The sequence below is a fragment of the Aulonocara stuartgranti genome (assembly GCF_965226115.1).
Source record: "Aulonocara stuartgranti genome assembly, chromosome: 8".
Classification (NCBI taxonomy): Eukaryota; Metazoa; Chordata; class Actinopteri; order Cichliformes; family Cichlidae; genus Aulonocara; species Aulonocara stuartgranti.
This window is the reverse complement of record NC_138959.1, coordinates 14,514,899-14,532,723: the sequence shown is the minus strand read 5'-3', so window position 1 is coordinate 14,532,723 and position 17,825 is coordinate 14,514,899. Positions and strand designations below refer to the sequence as shown.

General features: G+C 38.9%; 2 protein-coding genes across 3 annotated transcripts; one reads left to right on the top strand and one right to left on the bottom strand.

The window, feature by feature from the left end:
* The first annotated feature begins 3,075 nt into the window (after positions 1–3,075).
* rbp4 (retinol binding protein 4, plasma) lies at positions 3,076–5,651 on the top strand. Its single transcript, XM_082545116.1, has 6 exons — positions 3,076–3,210; positions 3,493–3,595; positions 3,706–3,842; positions 3,955–4,061; positions 4,616–4,828; positions 5,081–5,651. Exons 2-6 carry the CDS (start codon positions 3,494–3,496, stop codon positions 5,116–5,118), a joined length of 597 nt encoding a protein of 198 aa, XP_082401242.1. The 5' UTR covers positions 3,076–3,210; position 3,493; the 3' UTR covers positions 5,119–5,651.
* A 663-nt stretch (positions 5,652–6,314) lies between these two features.
* cep55l (centrosomal protein 55 like) lies at positions 6,315–16,558 on the bottom strand. 2 transcript variants are annotated; one of them, XM_082543400.1, is made up of 12 exons: positions 16,446–16,558; positions 15,706–15,925; positions 15,453–15,560; positions 14,463–14,618; positions 10,938–10,991; positions 10,639–10,783; positions 10,124–10,269; positions 9,614–9,807; positions 9,205–9,328; positions 8,810–8,881; positions 8,365–8,490; positions 6,315–8,220 (listed from the first exon to the last, which is right to left on the bottom strand). In XM_082543400.1, exons 2-12 carry the CDS (start codon positions 15,892–15,894, stop codon positions 8,008–8,010), a joined length of 1,527 nt encoding a protein of 508 aa, XP_082399526.1. In that variant the 5' UTR covers positions 15,895–15,925; positions 16,446–16,558; the 3' UTR covers positions 6,315–8,007. The 2 variants fall into 2 exon arrangements, with proteins under 2 accessions (XP_082399526.1, XP_082399527.1); XM_082543401.1 differs by lacking the exon at positions 16,446–16,558 and adding an exon at positions 16,231–16,412.
* Between the last annotated feature and the right edge of the window lie 1,267 nt (positions 16,559–17,825).

The window sequence follows — 17,825 nt, the reverse complement described above, 5'->3', positions numbered from 1 at the left end:
GTTGTGTTTAAAGGAGTCATTCTTCGTGACATGGCAGTATGCATTGCCAGCGGATTATCATTTAAGCACATTTTTATCTATTAAAGCCATCCGTCTTTTTAGTCAGTTCAGGTTTGCATCTTGGCTGGAGCCTATCCCAGATGTCATAGGGCGAAAGGTGGTGTACACCTTTGACAAGTTGCCCATCTATCATAAGGGCTAACACAGAGAGACAGAAAAGCACTCACACCTACAGCTAATTTATAATCACCAATTAACCCAACAGCATGTTTTGGACTGTGGGAGGAAGCTGGAGAACCTGGAGAGAACCCACACAGGTACAGAGAGAACACGCAAATGCCAAACAGAAAACCCACCTGGCAGCTCAATGGATTCACATCCAGGATCTTCTCAATGTTCTTCATCCATTGGTGCTAACCATGCCCTCTATTAAACATAAACCTATATTTAGAAAAGGATCGGCCATGGCAAATTATGCACACACCAGGCAGCTCAGCTGTCACACATGAAGTCACACTGTCAAAGTTAAATCAGTTTTGATTAACACCAGGTATCTTCAGGAGTCCTGAATTTGTCACAGCTTTTATTTTATTATTAGCTCATCTAGCCAAAGGACCCATGAGCTTGTGGAATCCATTGTGTGTCAAGAGAACGAAACAGTATTAGTTTGAATTTAATCAAAATTACATACAAGGATCTTATACAGAGTCTTCAGCCAAATTGTGCCCAAAGTCCAGGTCATATTGTTATTTTACAGACACATTTTCACTCCTCAGACTATTGGCTTGTATGTTTATATGTGTCTATGTGCTATCTCCATACAATCTGGGGCATGGTTAACATTAGATTCTTGATGTTAATAAAATGTGGATACCATAACTGCATATCGTGATCATGGAGTGTTTTTACTACCACTTCTAAAGACCCTAATGATATCACACGTAGATGATATTCTTAATGTAACACTAACTATTACCTTTTGTTAATGTCCACATATGGTAACATTACCAATAACAAATAAATCATGAACAGAATTTGTAGCAAAATCAGAATGATTTTATAAATAATGCAGACAGCCGATTTGTGTTGATAATTATTCATTCACTGTTTGACATCATTGTGTTTTTGGACCTTAAGCTTCACAGATGTGAACTTGTTTTACCTTGGTTACACAATGTGTCCTCTCCCCCCAACCCCCACGTGCACTATCCTTTATATATCCCAAAAGGTTGATTATGTACATCTGGACGTAGCGTTTTCAGTGGGAGAAATGTTTCGTCACTCATCCGAGTGACTTCTTCAGTCTCTGTGCTCAGTATCCTTTATACGCTTACATAGGTTCAAGCTTCAAGGTTCTTTATTTGTCACATGCATAGTTATACAAGTATAACACACGCTCCTCGACATGTGCAAAAATGGGGGGTGGGGGTGGGGGTGGTAGAGGAAGAACATTATATATATAGTATATACATTAGGTGAATGTGCAGTAGTAGCAGCAAGCAGGTGAATTCTGTACATATGTAGAGGAATAGAATAATAACAGAAAAGACAGCAATTAAAAAAAAGATACTATAAAATAATTATGAATGCCAGTAATTGGAACATAAGAAAGTTGTAAGCATTTTGCTAAATAGGTCGATTAATGATTAAAAACCACTGCACTTAATGGATCCTTGTGAATGATTGATCTGTTTGGATAAGATGAGATGAGATTTGCAAATTGCACTCCTAATCATTTAATCGTGATCAAATCTGTACAATGTATATCCAATACATCTTGACATTGTCAGTCCTACATTTTGGCCCTTAAGGGCACAGGTAGGGGTGGAATTTGATTGGATTATGTTACAAGGGGACATACTACTCTACCCAAATTCAATCGGCGCGTGTTCAGTGCTTTTGCCCTCTTCAAAGCTCCAAAGTTCAGATGGGGACTGTGGATGTAGCCATGAGGTGTTTTACTCAAGTTCCAATTTTATACAGGGATTTTTACTAACTTACTTTTCCATGAGAAAAAAGAAACTCGCTCTTACTTCAAGCACTACATTCCTATTCACCAGCACACAATAAATGTTTAACGCACAGACAAATCTGGCAGTGCAATGTATATAGCTTCTTGGCCAGCGTTCACAACTGTGAAATGTTACAGCACCTCTGGCCAAATTCCAGGAGCTATTATTTCTACTCAAGAGTGATTGCCCTGTTTTTCAGCTGGCCAGCTCTTTGGTTATGCAATCTGCAGATGTTTGGCTTCACTTTTGCTCTTCTTTATTCAGCTGAGCTCTCAGAAGACCGGTTTTACGATCTTAGTGAAAAACAACAGCATCGATGTATTTAAAAGAAAAAGCCCCAGCAGACGAAAAACAGACCTGTCTTAGAGAGTAGAGTAGGTATTTCTTTTTTATGCCAAAGTGTATTTTAACTGTGCAAACCTTTCAAAAAAACAAAATAATACAAGCGTGAAACATTTGGGAAACATTGTTCATGCCTGATGGCAATCGAGCACGATCCACTTTCTTCAGCACAAGAACCAATCGATAAGCTTCTTTTGTGTTCAGCTATGATCGACAGCATTAAGCGCTCTGGATTTCATTGACATGGATTAATCCCAAAGGTTAAAATACATAAAGATCAGCTTCCATATATGTTGTGCTAACAGTTCCTATCATTATTGACCTCCGTTTGAAACTTCAGACTTTGCTTTTAGAAAAGACGTAATCACCTTTCTTTCGCATTGATTATTTTCTGCCGAGCGTGGACTCTGAGCTCCAGTTACACAAACACGGAGCTGGAAGATGAAAACAACTGATGCAATAACACAGATGCTGGTCAAAGCGTGTTTTATGATTTCTTTGGCAAATACAGAAAGAACCCTCCCCCCTCAAAAAAAGATATACATGTAGATCCGATCTTTCTGGTTCTACCAGTCATTGCATTGATAAAAATAGGAATCCTTTAGCAATAAGTGAAAAAACAGATATTGTGGTGGAGATTGGGAGGGGTGGTCCACCAAATGTGCAGAACACATAAATCAATAGGAGTGGGGTCTGCGGTTATGTAAATGTTTGTCCAATGGAAGGCAAACTCGCTGTGGGGAAAGCAGGGGCGCTCTGGGTCTCCAGAAGTTATTATGTAATACTGGCCAGCTGTATTTAAGGCCAGTCCAGACTGAAAATCAGAGGATTTCTTTGGAGTCTTTGTGGTATCAAGGTACACACTCACATGGATTGTTTTTTGGGGGGTTTTGCTTTTACATTTTCAGTCAAATATTTAAAGATATATCATTTTTTCTGGTATTGGTTTTATTTTTTAAACACTATTGTAGCCCTGTGGAAGTACTTTTTGGAGTTTCATCACATTCTGCTCGTCTTGAGGACTTGCAGTGCAGTGTGCATGTCTGTATTTCTGTTGTTGTTCTCCATTATGCCTCCTTTTTTTCTCTAACTGTCTGTGGTCTGTGCCTTCTTTCTCTTCTTCTTTCCTCGGAGGTAGAATGCTTCGGTACGTTGTAGCCCTCTCTCTCCTGGCACTGTCCTGGGCACAGGACTGCCAGGTAGCCAACATCAACGTCATGCAGAATTTCGACAAAACTAGGGTGAGTTGAAAAATATTAACTACGTTGTTATTTAAAAAAAATGTTTTACATAATTTCTGAGTAGTACTATTCCACTGTGATTTTTCTTTAATGTGTTCTTCTACTCGTAGTATGCAGGGACGTGGTATGCTGTAGGGAAGAAGGATCCAGAAGGCCTGTTCTTGCTTGATAACGTCATAGCCCAGATAAATATTGAAGAAGATGGCAAAATGACTGCCACCGCCCAAGGCAGAGTCATCATCCTCAAGTAGGCTCTGTTCTGTGGAGGCTTTTGCTTTGAACGTGTGCAATTTGCAATATGAGATTTTTTTTTGTCTCGCATTTTTTGTAATGACTTATTCTCTCTGTTTGACCTCTAGCAACTGGGAGATGTGTGCCCACATGTTTGCCACATTCGAGGAGACTGCTGACCCTGCAAAGTTTAAGATGAAGTATTGGGGAGCTGCATCCTACTTGCAGACAGGAAGTAAGTTATGAAGTGAAAAGCACCTTTAGCTTTCATGTTGAATCAAATTTGTCTTTGTTCAGACTTTAAAAAGAAATCCTTTCAACAATGAACGACCAGACACTGTAATTGTTACTTGATAGTCACCACCAAGGGGGTTTTGACCTTAAGCCAACTGATAATATAACATAATTATCAACTGCTGCACTTAATTCGTGACCCTGGACACTGGAAAATGAATAGTGTTTTGTTGAGTTCAATTTTAACGTCAGGGGGTATGACTATGTATTTACTGTGTTATTAAAGAAAAAGGAGGTTAAGTAATAATTTTAGACACGGGATGCAATCACTAAAACATCAGTATCCACCACTGGATCAAACAGCTGTATTATTAATATTACTTTAATGTTTTTTTAAGTGAAAAAATATACATATATATATATATTTTTTTTTTCTGTTATTTTGGCTTCATACTTTCTTTGTTGTTTTTTGTTTTTCTCAGTATGTAAGTTGAAAATTTGTAAATGAATGGTTTTGCAAAAGTAACCTCTCCTCCACACTCTCCGTGCTCTTAGATGATGACCACTGGGTTATTGACACTGACTATGACAACTACGCAGTCCACTACTCCTGCAGACTAGTGGACGCTGATGGCACTTGCCTAGATGGGTACTCCTTCATATTCTCTCGTCACTCAACTGGCCTAAGGCCAGAAGACCAGCCAGTTGTCCTCCAGAAGAAGACAGACCTCTGTCTGTTGGGTAAATACAGACGGGTTGCACACACCGGTGAGTTGACTATGCTTTGATTCTTTGATCTGTGGCTTTTATCAGTCCGTCATTCAATAGGGTAAAAGACCAAGTGAATAATTGACTAAATTAAAAGGTGAAAATTCTTGTGGTCAGTGTCTGCCCGGCCTATATTGCCAATATTTTCAGAAATATAGGAAAATAAAATGCTCAGTACTAACGCATGCAGGAGATAAAGATGTTTAAGCTACCATATAGTTAATAATGCTACTTATCTCCCTTGTGTTGCAGGCTTCTGTGAGAGTGGCACATCTCTTGACCCACAGTGACACTTTGCTGATCTTGGATTGAATCCCACTGCTTAGTCACCTCTTCTGTCTCCATCTCTATTATAAAAAAGCAGCACATTCTTCTTTAAAAATGAACCAAAATTGAACTATGAACAGCCACATTTATATAGCTGCAATCTCAAATTAAAAGGAAAGATGGTTGTTATTGTTCTCTTCCTATATTCCCTCATGAGTACCATTAAAACAATCAGAATGACAGAATTATGCAATCAGCCAATCAGCTCTCTCTCAATGTGACAAACAATTATCTGTTAACCTGGATTTTTAGCAGTACTGCAGCTCTGGGTAAGAACCACTATGTTTATTATAAAGAAAACACTGGTTCAGTGTTCTAATGAATGCACAGTATCTTGTAGTCCTCGAGGAGATATTGTTTTTTAACTATACATACACAGATACACATTAGCTCATGTGCTATATATTTATAGGGTCATAAAAGAGCAGTTAAGTTGTTTCTTCTTCATATGACGTTTGCTTCTTGATCCAGTTTTTGAAATAAAACATTCATACCACTGTGGCTCACTTCATTCTTTATTGCCCTTTAAATATTTATCTACGTTCCTGGATCGCAAATAATGAATTCGTGTCGTTGCTTTTGGATTCTGTCAGACAAAACACATCAAAAGTACAGCCAAGTAGAATTTTTTGCTTTTTTAAATCTTTTATAATTGCGCTACAAGAAAACAAAGCAAAAGGGGAAAAACACAATGGTACAAATTAAGCTTCTAGCTATGGCTTCTTATATGTTTGTTAAGCAACTAGCATGGAAAAGTGGGAAAATATATTTATAATTTACACATACTGCACATTCTGATCAGTGGTGAACATCAGTTTATTTAATATGATTTTTGTGGAAAACAAGAAAATGATGCTACCATCTTTTTTTTTTTTTTTTTTGTAAATGGGTACGAATTGCTAAATTAGTAAGCATGGGGTGTGAACTTCTTTATGCTTCTGCAAGTGAAGTTGCCATAAAAAGAAATAACACAAGAATCCCTGCTTTAGCCGATAAGCTTTGTGAACACTGTACATGCAAAATAGCAACATGCTAGCTGACATTTGCATAGGTTAAAGTTTGCCTGGAAAACAACTGATCTTGTTGTATAGATTGATATGAACCCCTCCAAAATATCAACAACTAAATAAAAGAAAGAAAAACTAAACAGGGGAAGATGTGCTGGGAAGAGATTTACATCTTTATTGCACATTTTTTGTACAGTACAGTACAGATCATGGCAAAACTACTTTGGTGTACATGATTGAAATAAATCAGGTTTAAAACAAAAAAACAAAAAAACAAAAACAAAAAACAGGTAAACTTATTGATAAAAGTTGGACTCTTGGATCTTCTATGAGAGCTAGCCCAAATAAAAACAACCACATATAAGATGCACAGCAGTGTTCGTTTCATGTCAACTGGTCACACTGCCAAGGCTGCAAGAATAGACACCTTAACCTCTTTTTCCCCCCTACCGGGAGGACCTTTGGTAATCCCTGCCTTAAATAGTTTAGTACAAGGAATTAACTCATGCAATCTAATTCCAGCTTTAAATGGCCGCAGGCTTGAAAAGTCAAGGTGGAGATGGAAGTGAGCTTCACTTGAACAGGAAAGAATACAGGGACAACCACCCACATGTGACTAGATAAGCTCCCGACTGCTGTACATTTTAAGTCTGGTTCAGTTCAGGCAAATAAAAACTTGGTCATGGTTTGGGATACTTTACACAGCTGTTTACACGTTAAACAGAGAAATGCTTTAGCAATTGCACAAACATCACTGACATAACCGAAAACACATGGCTAATTAGGTAACATAACACTTTCGCATAAAGCCAGGCAAAAAGAAACATGACTACTGCTGCCGATGATGATGGAGGGAAAAGAAGAGGAGTTTAGAAAGTGTGTGTTTAGCCGTTTCATCAGTGGAGTATATTAGACAGGCTTGTAAACTTTTATGCAAAATAACATAAACAATAGTCCCTCGATAGAAAGAAGGCCATTACAAAAGCAAAACATTGTCTGGTGATACACACTGAAGCAAAATAAAACTAAATCACTGAAAAGAGACAGTAGTTCACCAATTAAAAACAAAAACAAGAATAAATACTGTGATATACACACACACACACACACATTTACACACCAAAACAACATTGATTCACCAAGAGTTTAACAAACAGCAAAATCTAAACAGAGACCCCAGATGTAACTATATGGATGGAGTATTAAAGTTTTTTTTTTTTTTTTAAAAACTGTAAATAAGAAGATGTTTGGTGATTTTCTAATGGCAAAAAGAGCTGAAGTACATGTTCGAGCGATTTGCATGTTAAGAGTATCCTGCAAATCCCTTCTATTTAAAAAAAAAACGTATCTACACAAGCATTCAAGTATCGCACCTGTTTGGATATTGAATGAGAAAAAGAAAAAAAACAGAGTAAAAAAGCCAAAATACTGTTATAAAATAAATTTAAAAATCATTTTTTAATGGACACCGTAGACCCCATCATTCTTGGAAAATAATGCACAATATGTCCCATGATTTCTTACATAAATGAATATTTTATACATTTATGTTAAATGATCATTAAGGCGGTATTTCTAACTTTGCGATAAAAGAACAGGATCGAATGCAAGTGGTCTCCAGTGACTTCAAGAAATATCTTATACTCTGTTATCAGTGCTATGTTTGTAGAGTCAGTGTCTAAAACTGCCTGTTCATTGTTTTATTTTACCTAGATTCAAAAACACAAATTTCCTGAATGAATCAGAAATCTTGTAGAGTGATCTTGTGTTTGTTTTTACCCCTTTGAGTAAGCGGAGGTCCGGACATGCACACTGAGAATCACTCATCTATGCTGATGTGTTAGCTTACGCAAAGCAGTAATCGATGTGAGTCAGCAGCTCCCTGTGACGACTGGTGGGATAAGGGGCCCGACACTTTGGGCACTCCAGGAAACTCTCGTCCAGGAGGTTGGTGACTTTAGATGGGGATGTAGGGCCAAGAGGGTTTTCAATAGTGAGACGCTCAAACTCGAGGCTATTATACGAGCTGGGCTCTGAAAAGCGAGCATTTGGCTGCTTCTGAAACACAAAACATGACAATACATTCATTTAGCAGAAGCCCTGGTGCTTTAATTGGATACAAAAATGGGACTGAAGTCTTGCATGCCAGTGTTCAACAAGAGCCATCACATTTCTTCCCCATTATTAAAGTCTAACACTTACAGCAGATTCCAGCTTTGCAATCTGATCACGGGCCTTGCGAAGTTCCTTCAGCACCTTATGTAACTGGTGCTGCATGCTCTGACGATCAATTTTTTCATTCTCAAAGTCCTTGGCAGAGAGTTGGATCTTAGGAGGGGCAGAAATAAACAGGAAGTAGAGACAAGTGGGAACGGTTTGGATTGCAACTCTTAAAAAACACAGCTCAAAACTGTTACAACTCCACATCACATACTACCCAGAAGGGCCGTGCTGACAGAATTTCCACTCATAAGTGGGTGGTGAACATTAAGGTTGTGCAATCAGTAATTACTGATCTCAGTTTTTTTGACTTCTCACAGTTCCTAGTGATTATATATTTGTTTTAATAAATCCAGCCACTCAATTACAAAACAAAGACTTCTATTAATAGGAACAATTTGGGTAACATATAAACACAGAGTGTTACCTGTTGCTCCAGTGCTGCAATTCTTCTCTGCTCTTCCTTCTGGCTCAGGACGGACTTCTGCAGCATATTTACCTGTGAAGCACATGATCAAGGCAAGGCAAACACACTTGTATAGCACCATTAAAGAGTAACACACATGCTATCATTCAGTTCTTTTCTTTTCAGATAACCCTGGAGCTGTATTTTATTTAAATATGCTGGTACATCTATTGTGCTCTTGCACTTTATTTATTAAATATAATTGCTAACGGATGAGGTCTTTCCATTTTATATGCAACCCTATAAATGCAGACTTTTTTATGCATTACAAATGTTTTGAAAGAAAAACTTTGATAAATAAGTAAATATTACTGAATACTGACTAAAGGAGACAAATCACTGAATGGGAATCTCACCTGCAACAGAAGCTCAGCAGATCTCTTCTTCTCCTCCTCCAATCTGATATCCATAGTCTCCAGTTCCACCCTCATTCTGTCTGCACGCTCAGACGACACCTTTCTCTCCTCACAGACTGCATGTCTGGATGAATGGTTTATTTATTCCATAAAAGTATCAACAATATTCATATTTGTAGTACTTAGCAGCAGTTAAAGCCATTAACAGTCACTATGTGTGGATTCTTAAGGGCTCTTCAGTGTCACCCCTCTGTATTCAAGAACCTGGGCTTGTAAAGTACTTTGCATAAGTTGCAAAGCCAGTTGGAATCCATAAATAAACCAACCAACTGTTTATTCAAAGGAAGTGTCCCATTTAACTTTTAGTTTGGCCACATCCGCTTTAGTTAGGTGCTAGGACTTTCTTTACCTGTTGCTAAGTCGCTCTGCCTGAAGATCCATCTTGGCCTCCTCCAGCTCTTTGCACTTGTCTTTGTACTTCCTCAGTAAGGACGACAGCTCGCTGCACTTGTCGTCATACTTCTTCTGCAGTCCCAACATCTCCTCCTGAACCCTGGTGACCTGCTCCCGCTGAGAGTGCAGCTCAGCCTGAGCTTTCAAGGCCTACCAGGTGCGGACAAGCCAAATTGTAGGATATTTTATACATTTCGCCTTCTTCATTCTTTAAAGGAACGCTTTAGCTCAATTACAAAGACATCTGAATTCAAGAAATGCTTAGTGAAACTAGCCCAGTTGCTTTCTTTTAAATAGATGTGAATTTCAGTGAATTTGCACATTGTTTGATAGAGACTGAAAGTATTATCAGCATGAGCAGCACAAGCCACAACATGGAGAATATATAAAGAAAGGGGAGCAAGCTGGCAAAGTTGTTAATCAAAATGAGTAAATGGTGATTACATGAAATCTGTTTGGCATTTACCTGCTCCCGATGGACACCGAGCTCCTGTCTGGCTCTGGTAACCTGCTCTTTTTGGCTCTCCAGGTCTTTCTGCATCCCAGACACCAAGTGGTCATATTGGCTTTTCAGCTGAGATTCCTTTTCTGGATCTGCCAAGTTGGCAGGAGCTGAGACAAGAAGTGTTAGCAAGCAAATGAAGAAACATTATTTGCAGTGAAAATGTTAGGATTATCTTTGTGAAAGCTGTATGGAAAGCTCAATCCTGACCGCTACTGGATTTGAACACATTTTTATTCTGACATTATTACCCATTAAATCATTTTCTAATTCAAAGCCTGTTGCTGCATTTTATTTAACTTAAAAAACAAAAAGTACATTCATTTTCCTGGCTTGCCCCTTTCACTTTCCATGCCACATGTGTCTCAAAAAAAGCTGCTTGTTAGGCCAAAAGAAAGTTTTCCATTTACTGTATGATTGTTGTGAATAATAAAGGAATAGTGAGCAAAGCCAATTCAGTTCCCCCCCACACTTCCTACCCTCTGGACTGGCCTCTTGTTTGGTTTGTTGCTGCTTTGCCTGAGCCAGCTGCTGCTCCAGCTCTAAAGTACGGGCCAGGACAGACTGCACATAGGCCTCTCTCTGCTGGTCGTACACCAGCCACTGCTGGTTCTTCTCCAGAGCCTGGTAGGGAGAGAGGCACAGCCTACAATGACAAACTGCATCCTATACACGATATGTGAACTTTTCAGCTGCTCAAATTCATGAGCACATCATTCGGTAGCAGGATATACATGATACGGTTACAAATAGGTGAACATCATCTTGCTGGACTCACATCTTTCAGTTGATCTTGTATCATTACGAGGTTTGCAGCAGGTGCCTGTCCATTCTGAAAAGAGAAAACGTCTTTAGGTTCACTCGAGTTGGCATCAACACTTACATCTGATCTAGCCATCATAAAAATGTTAATACTTTCATTAAGAAAAGATTGGGTTTCATTTGTATTAGCAAATCCTAATGATAAAAGGTCTATCCAATATGCATCCGAGCTGTGGAGCTGCTGTCTGCACCTGTGCTTTCCTTTTACTATAATTGTTCTGGACATAGCAGAGTCTTAAAGCTGAATTTTTTTTTTTAAAAAGGGGGCTCAATTCAAGGCAGCCAAAGCTCACGGAAAACAAAGAGACCCTGTCATTCCTCCAGCAATACAAGAACCAAATCACGTGATGATTGTAGCTTGTTTGTCTGTCCATTTGCCAGGAGATCGCACAAAAACCGAAGACAATGAAACTTGGTGGAGAATTGCAGCGTGCAAAGGGAAAACAGAAGGAGGCACTCTCAGAGCATCCTCTGGTTTTATAGTACTGCAGGTCAGCTGAGTTGTATGTGCTGCATTTGTGTTATTCAGTTTATCCAGCTTCAAGGGCAAATACTCACACACTAAAAACTTCAGGTTATACAAGGTTGAGACAACAAAGGTGTAGCGGGTTTAGGTTTTTCCATCTTCTAAATGAGAATGAAAAGAAAAACACTATCGATAGTTATCAGCACAAGCACTGGTTTTAATAGACTATGAGAGACGAGGCTATCAAATCTGGTGCAAATTCTATTCATCGCTAGAGACACAGTCATCTCCCAATTCTGTCACCCTAACTCTGATGCCTACATGGCCGATCCCACCAGCAGATCCTATAAAACCTTCACAGAGATGTTGGAGTTTGCATCTAAATGATCATCTCTGTGCTAAAGCTCTGCGAGGAACGTGATGGATTTGAATGTGCAGCCCATAAACTATGCCCACTAACAACTTTTCCAAATTCAAGAAGAAGAGAAATAGGTGGCGTGGTCAGATTATATGTAGTAATTTAAAACCTGCTAAACGAAGTGGAGAGTATTGCTGTAAAAAAAACAAAAACATAACCTTGAAGATATTAAGACATAAGATTTAAAAAAAAACAAAAAAAACAAACCCATAAAGCTCTGCATGAAAAGACTACAAAGGCAACAAGTACCAACTACTCCTCCCACATATCAAGTAACTCAAGTATTGCACTGTAATGCTTTCCAGCCTTGGACTCAAGTTAGACTTGAAACAGTATAAAAACAATTTAAGAGCATTTACATTCAACCAGCATTACAACTCTTCTTGCGACCTTCATGAGTAACAAAAAAAGGAAAAAAGAAGAAGAAAGAAATAAGAAATCTCTGGGCTTCTTGTAAAAAAAGAAACAGAAAACTACTTTTGATTTTGAGTAATATTTGACCCACAATGGAGAGCAAGGAGATAAAAAAAATAAATTTTGTGATAGTGCTGTTTTGTACATCACTGAATAATGTTTTCTGTGTGTGTGTGTGTGTGTGTGTGTGTGTAACGGATTATGATTAAAACGGCAGGAGTTTGATAAAATATACTGCGGGTGAACTCCATTTAAAACACAGGCTGAATTGATTTTTACATTTGTAGTACTATGAGCAGGGCTTCAGCACCCCCATCTCTAGAAAGGTACTTTTGTCCATAAAGGGAGGTATGACATGACTGAGTCTTCCTCAAGTCCCTACTTGTGATTTTTGCCACCAAAGCCTCTTCAGAAGCCAAGAGGAATCCTGATGGGCAGCAGGACCAGCTGCACTCAAAGCATCAAAGGGCTACATTTAAGAGCCTACAGTGACAAGGGAAGTGGCACCTGCAGACCCACTGAAGGCTCTCACACTGCTGAATATGAATCATTTGATGCTTTAGTCAAAGTGCTATTTGAACAAAGATGCTATTTTGTCTTTCATGACACTATTGTAACGGCTGTGATGCTACCAGGGGTGTTAATAGTTGGCAAAGAAGACAAAGGGAAAAAACATTTTCATTATAAGCAACGTGTAATGTGAGACTTTCATTAAAACAAATTATTAAATCTGCTGCAGCTAATGTCAGATGATGAAGAATATAATTGGAGGTCACACAGTGCCACCTAATGGACAAATAAACAGCTGCACTTGGATTTTCAAACAAACTTCATCTCATGAAGTAGTTATTGAAGAAAAATAAATAAATAAAAGAAGAGAAAAAGCTCCTGGTGAAATGTGAGGGAAAAAAATGAAAATGAAAGTCTAAGGTGCATCAACCTCAGATCAAAACAAAAGCCTTATCATGAGCAAATATTACACATATTTTACTTTTAGTCAGCCTCCAGTTTTGTAACACAAGTCAAGCAACAGCTAAAGCTGAATTTAATTTGACCAGATTGTTACAAAACAAAAGAAATAGCTCTACTGCATCAGCACTATAGATACAGAAGAAGGGAAAAAAATAAATCAGAGGAGGATATTAGAATGGGAGGCAGAGGACAGAAAGCTGTTGCAGGATTTAATCCGAGACCAGGGGGAAAATTTGCTGTCAGAGGAAGGGATATAACTACTCAAGCAACTCTGTTCCTTTGCGATTTCTTCCAAAAAGAGGGCGCAACTTTTTCCTCAAGTTTTTCTCTTTTTCTTCACACTCAAATAAAATGATTTGTGCTAGCCCAGGCGTACTCATAAATGCAGTCACGGTAAAAAAGAAAGTGCATGTTGGGTTTTACAAATTAAGACAATTAAAAAAAAAGTCAGGTTCTTTTCAAGTTCTACATTTTTAAAAAGCCTCAGATAAAAAAAACAAGATGTGATTTACACCGTGTATTTTTTTAACAAAAAGGAAGCCAAACTGTAGAAACACTGTGTGGGAAAAACTGAATAGAACTTGCGATTGAGTAGCTTGTAAAACCACATTTAACAGCAAAAGATTGAAGTAATTGCTTTCTGCATAACTTTATCAGTCTCTTACATCATTGTATCTGAACTTTATGTGATTTCAACACACTGATTCCTTTCTTTCTTAGCTATTCTGTTGCAGATTTGGGACTATTGTTCTTCTGCGTAAGCCAATTTAGGCCAAGCTTTAACTGTCAGACAGATGGTCAATTCGATCACTGCAAAGCGCCCAGGCTCTGTGACTACAAAACAAGCCCAAATCATCACTCCTCTATCACCATGCTTGACAGCTGATACGAGGAGTTGGTGCTGATACGTTTGGTTTTCACCAAATGTGGCGCTGTGCATTTGGTCTTGTCCCTCCAAAGTCTTGTTATTTGCTCAGATCTAATTTTGCAAAACTAAATTGTGGTTTTTTTTAACAGCTTCTCTGAGCATTGCAAAGACTTACCTTAGGGGACAGTGGTATGCACTTATCAGTGTAATAAAACGAATACCACTGTAGTAATAGATATAAAAAACAACTAGAGTAGAGTACAGATTAGTAAGGCAACTGGCCGTTTGTAAAATGAGACACTGACCCTGGCTAATAAAATCAGAGGTTATAATATCAACCTACCGCCACCTGAGTTTCCAGAGTCTGACATCGGGCAGAAACAGTGACCAGCTTGTTTTTCAGATTCTCCGTCTCTTGTGACAAACTCTGGAACAACGTGTCTCTCTGCTCTGCTTCTTTCCTCCGCTGCTCCAGCTGGGCTTGCAGCGACGCCACCACCTGAAATGCACACAAAACAACACGAAGCAAACAACAACTTGACTAGCCTCCAAAACAACCTGTAGCCAAAACAACACAATTCTCTTCAAGCAGGGATGGTTTGTGTTTTCCAGGCAATTATCCCCTTCACACAACTAACATAGCACAGCTGGCTGATCCACACAGCAGCTCCAATTTCTTTCTTTCTTTTATTGGTGCATTTCTTAATGAAGGTTAACAACCGCAAGGCAAATGTGATTAATGTCTGGGTTACATAAAATATTGATATTCTATTTGTCAGAGTGTGTCATTTCCATGTTTCCAGCTAGCCCAAATTAAACTCCAACAAAACTTCAAAAATAGACAAGAGCAAAGTCTACAGCATAGCAGTAACTTGTTTTGAATGTTAATCCACGCAAAAAGACCCACTGCAGACAGATAGCTTATGAGTCAAGTGAACAGCTCATAACACCATGTGTTAGTATGCCGTTTCTGTTAGTCGTCAAAACTTCACTTTGCTGAGCTGCTGTCAAGATGAGATAGAAGCCATTTCCCCCCAACTGTTTTTGTGGCAGCTTACTGGAATTCTAGTACAGTCTTTTTCCTCTCTCTTTTTGACAGTTGTCTGCTGCTAGCAATACATATGCCACCAATACAATGCCACGAATGCAACATATCTTGAAAAGTCGAGTACTTTCAAAGATACAGCTGCAAGTCTATCTTGTCACTCTGAGCAGAAAAGTGTCCAACTATCTGACCACGTTCACAGAGGACTTCTTGATGGATAGAGCTATAAGAGTCGACTGTATATGTGATTTTTAACTGTGTATTTCTGTAGAGAGGTGTTGTGTGTACCTCTCCTCCTTTAGCTGACAGCTGCTGTCTCAGAGTTTCCAGCTCCTGCTCTTTCACCAGCAACTGCTGGTTGTTCCTCTCTCTCAAGGTCTCAAGGGAAAGAATCCTCTGAAACAACCAATATTATACACACACACACACATATATATATATATATATATATATATATATATATATATATATATATATATAAAAAACAAGGAAGTGCTACAGGTGCTTAATGTTACTGAGAAAGCCAAGATTTCCTTTTTACCTCCAGCAGCTTGCTTTTGTCCGCATCAGGCGGGTTGATGTGCCGTTTGGCCAGGTCATCAATCTTTTTTCTCAGGTGAACATTTTCTTTCTTGACTTTTTCCAGCTCTGCCTCAGCCTTGGAGCCAGAGCTGCTGGATTTGAAACCCAACTTGGCAACTATGGTCTCTTTGGCACTTTTAGATGTCATGGCTGCTTCTGTTGTTACTAAGTGCAGTGCTCTGGGAAGAAAAGTAAAGTGACTGTGCTGGTGTTGAATCCACCAGAAGGTACGCAGTTTAATTTCAATCAAAGAATTTCGTGCAAGCACTCCAAGTGAAGAGCAGCTCAAAACACACCCTCAGCTAAGAACACAGCGAAATGAAAAACAGAGACAGAAGTGGAACTGACTATTAATAATACATTTTACAAAAGCAAGTTGAGTCAAAATCGACACACCCGTCGTGCTTTCAATGAACATCAAAATTTCCTACATTTTTTTTTCCAAATTTCATTTATTGAAATAGGTTTAATTCCTCACATTTACCTTACATAGTGCCAGGAAAAGAAAATCCTTTCATGCTAATTAAACATGAGAAAAATAAAATAAAAACATGACAGTTCTACCAATTCTCGTGCGCATGTCAATGGTAGCTAGCAAACACAAATTAACGTAATATTATTTTTTCTGTCGTACATGTAGTGTTGAAAACAAACGCTATAGGCATGCACACACAACCAAAGAAAATATTTAATACTTACAAAGAGAACACGGAGACGGAAGTTATCCACTAAATATCGTCTGTTTTGTGGCGAGACCGTTTTAAAACGACACTTTCGTTTCCTGAAGTTTGAATTGGAGCGCGCTGACGTCACACCCGTGACGTGCGCCGCGGTGCGCATGCTTATGTAGCCTTGGATATCCCGGATAGTGAAGTGTTGGGCGGTTCAACGGGGGCAAAATAATCTCTGTAAAGGTAATTTGAAACGCTATTTATTTAATGTCATGCATTTACATACTAGAACCCTCAGAAGTCTAACCAGTTTGGAAGTAGAGTCATAGTTTATTTATTTAGCTTTTTAGCCAACGGCTCCTCGTTTCGTTAGCCCGGGCTGTCTGCTGCACTTTATCAAACGAACAGACAGATTAGCGCTAGTTTGGCTTGTTGAACCTGCATGTCAGAAACAACAGGCTCTTGCCTTTACAATATACGAAATATTTAAAGGCCATTTTATTGAAAGCTCCGAGACTTATGATTTCTCAGTGGTTGATACTGAAGTAACATTGGAAATCTATTCGGATCAGATACTGTATATGAACAGTTATCTGAATACATCTTTTTTAAAACCTCCACTTCAATGGGTTTAAAATAAATGAGATTTAATTGACAATGAGGAATTTCAGCTTTAGGCCATTTAGCATTTCGGATTTAAAAACACTTTCCACTGGGTTCAACTAATGTTGTGGTGTGCAATAAAGAGCCATTTTTAAATTTCATCCATCCATCCATTCGCTTCCGCTTATCCTTTTCAGGGTCGCGGGGGGCGCTGGAGCCTATCCCAGCTGTCATAGGGCGAGAGGCAGGGTACACCCTGGATAGGTCGCCAGTCTGTCGCAGGGCTAACACATAGGGACAGACAACCATTCACACTCACATTCACTCGCACATTCACACCTAGTGACAATTTTGGATTATCCAATTAACCTATCCCCACAAGCTGCATGTCTTTGGACGGTGGGAGGAAGCCGGAGTACCCGGAGAGAACCCACGCAAACACGGGGAGAACATGCAAACTCCACACAGAAAGACCCCGGCCTGATGGTGGAATTGAACTCAGGACCTTCTTGCTGTGCGGCAACAGTGCTAACCACCGTGCCACCGTGCTGCTTTTTTAAATTTATTATTATTATTATTGTTATTACTATTATTATTTTGCCTAATAACCATCAGTTAATCTGTGATTAATTTCATTCACAAGGCCTAGTTTGAGGGAATCCATCCATCTTTTTCTGGTTATCCAATTCAGGGTTCCAGGGGGGCTGCAGCCTACACCCGCTGTCATGGGGTGAAAACAGACCTTGGGCAAGTTTTTCTATCGCAGGGATAACACATAGAGAACTAACTTAGAATCACTATTTAA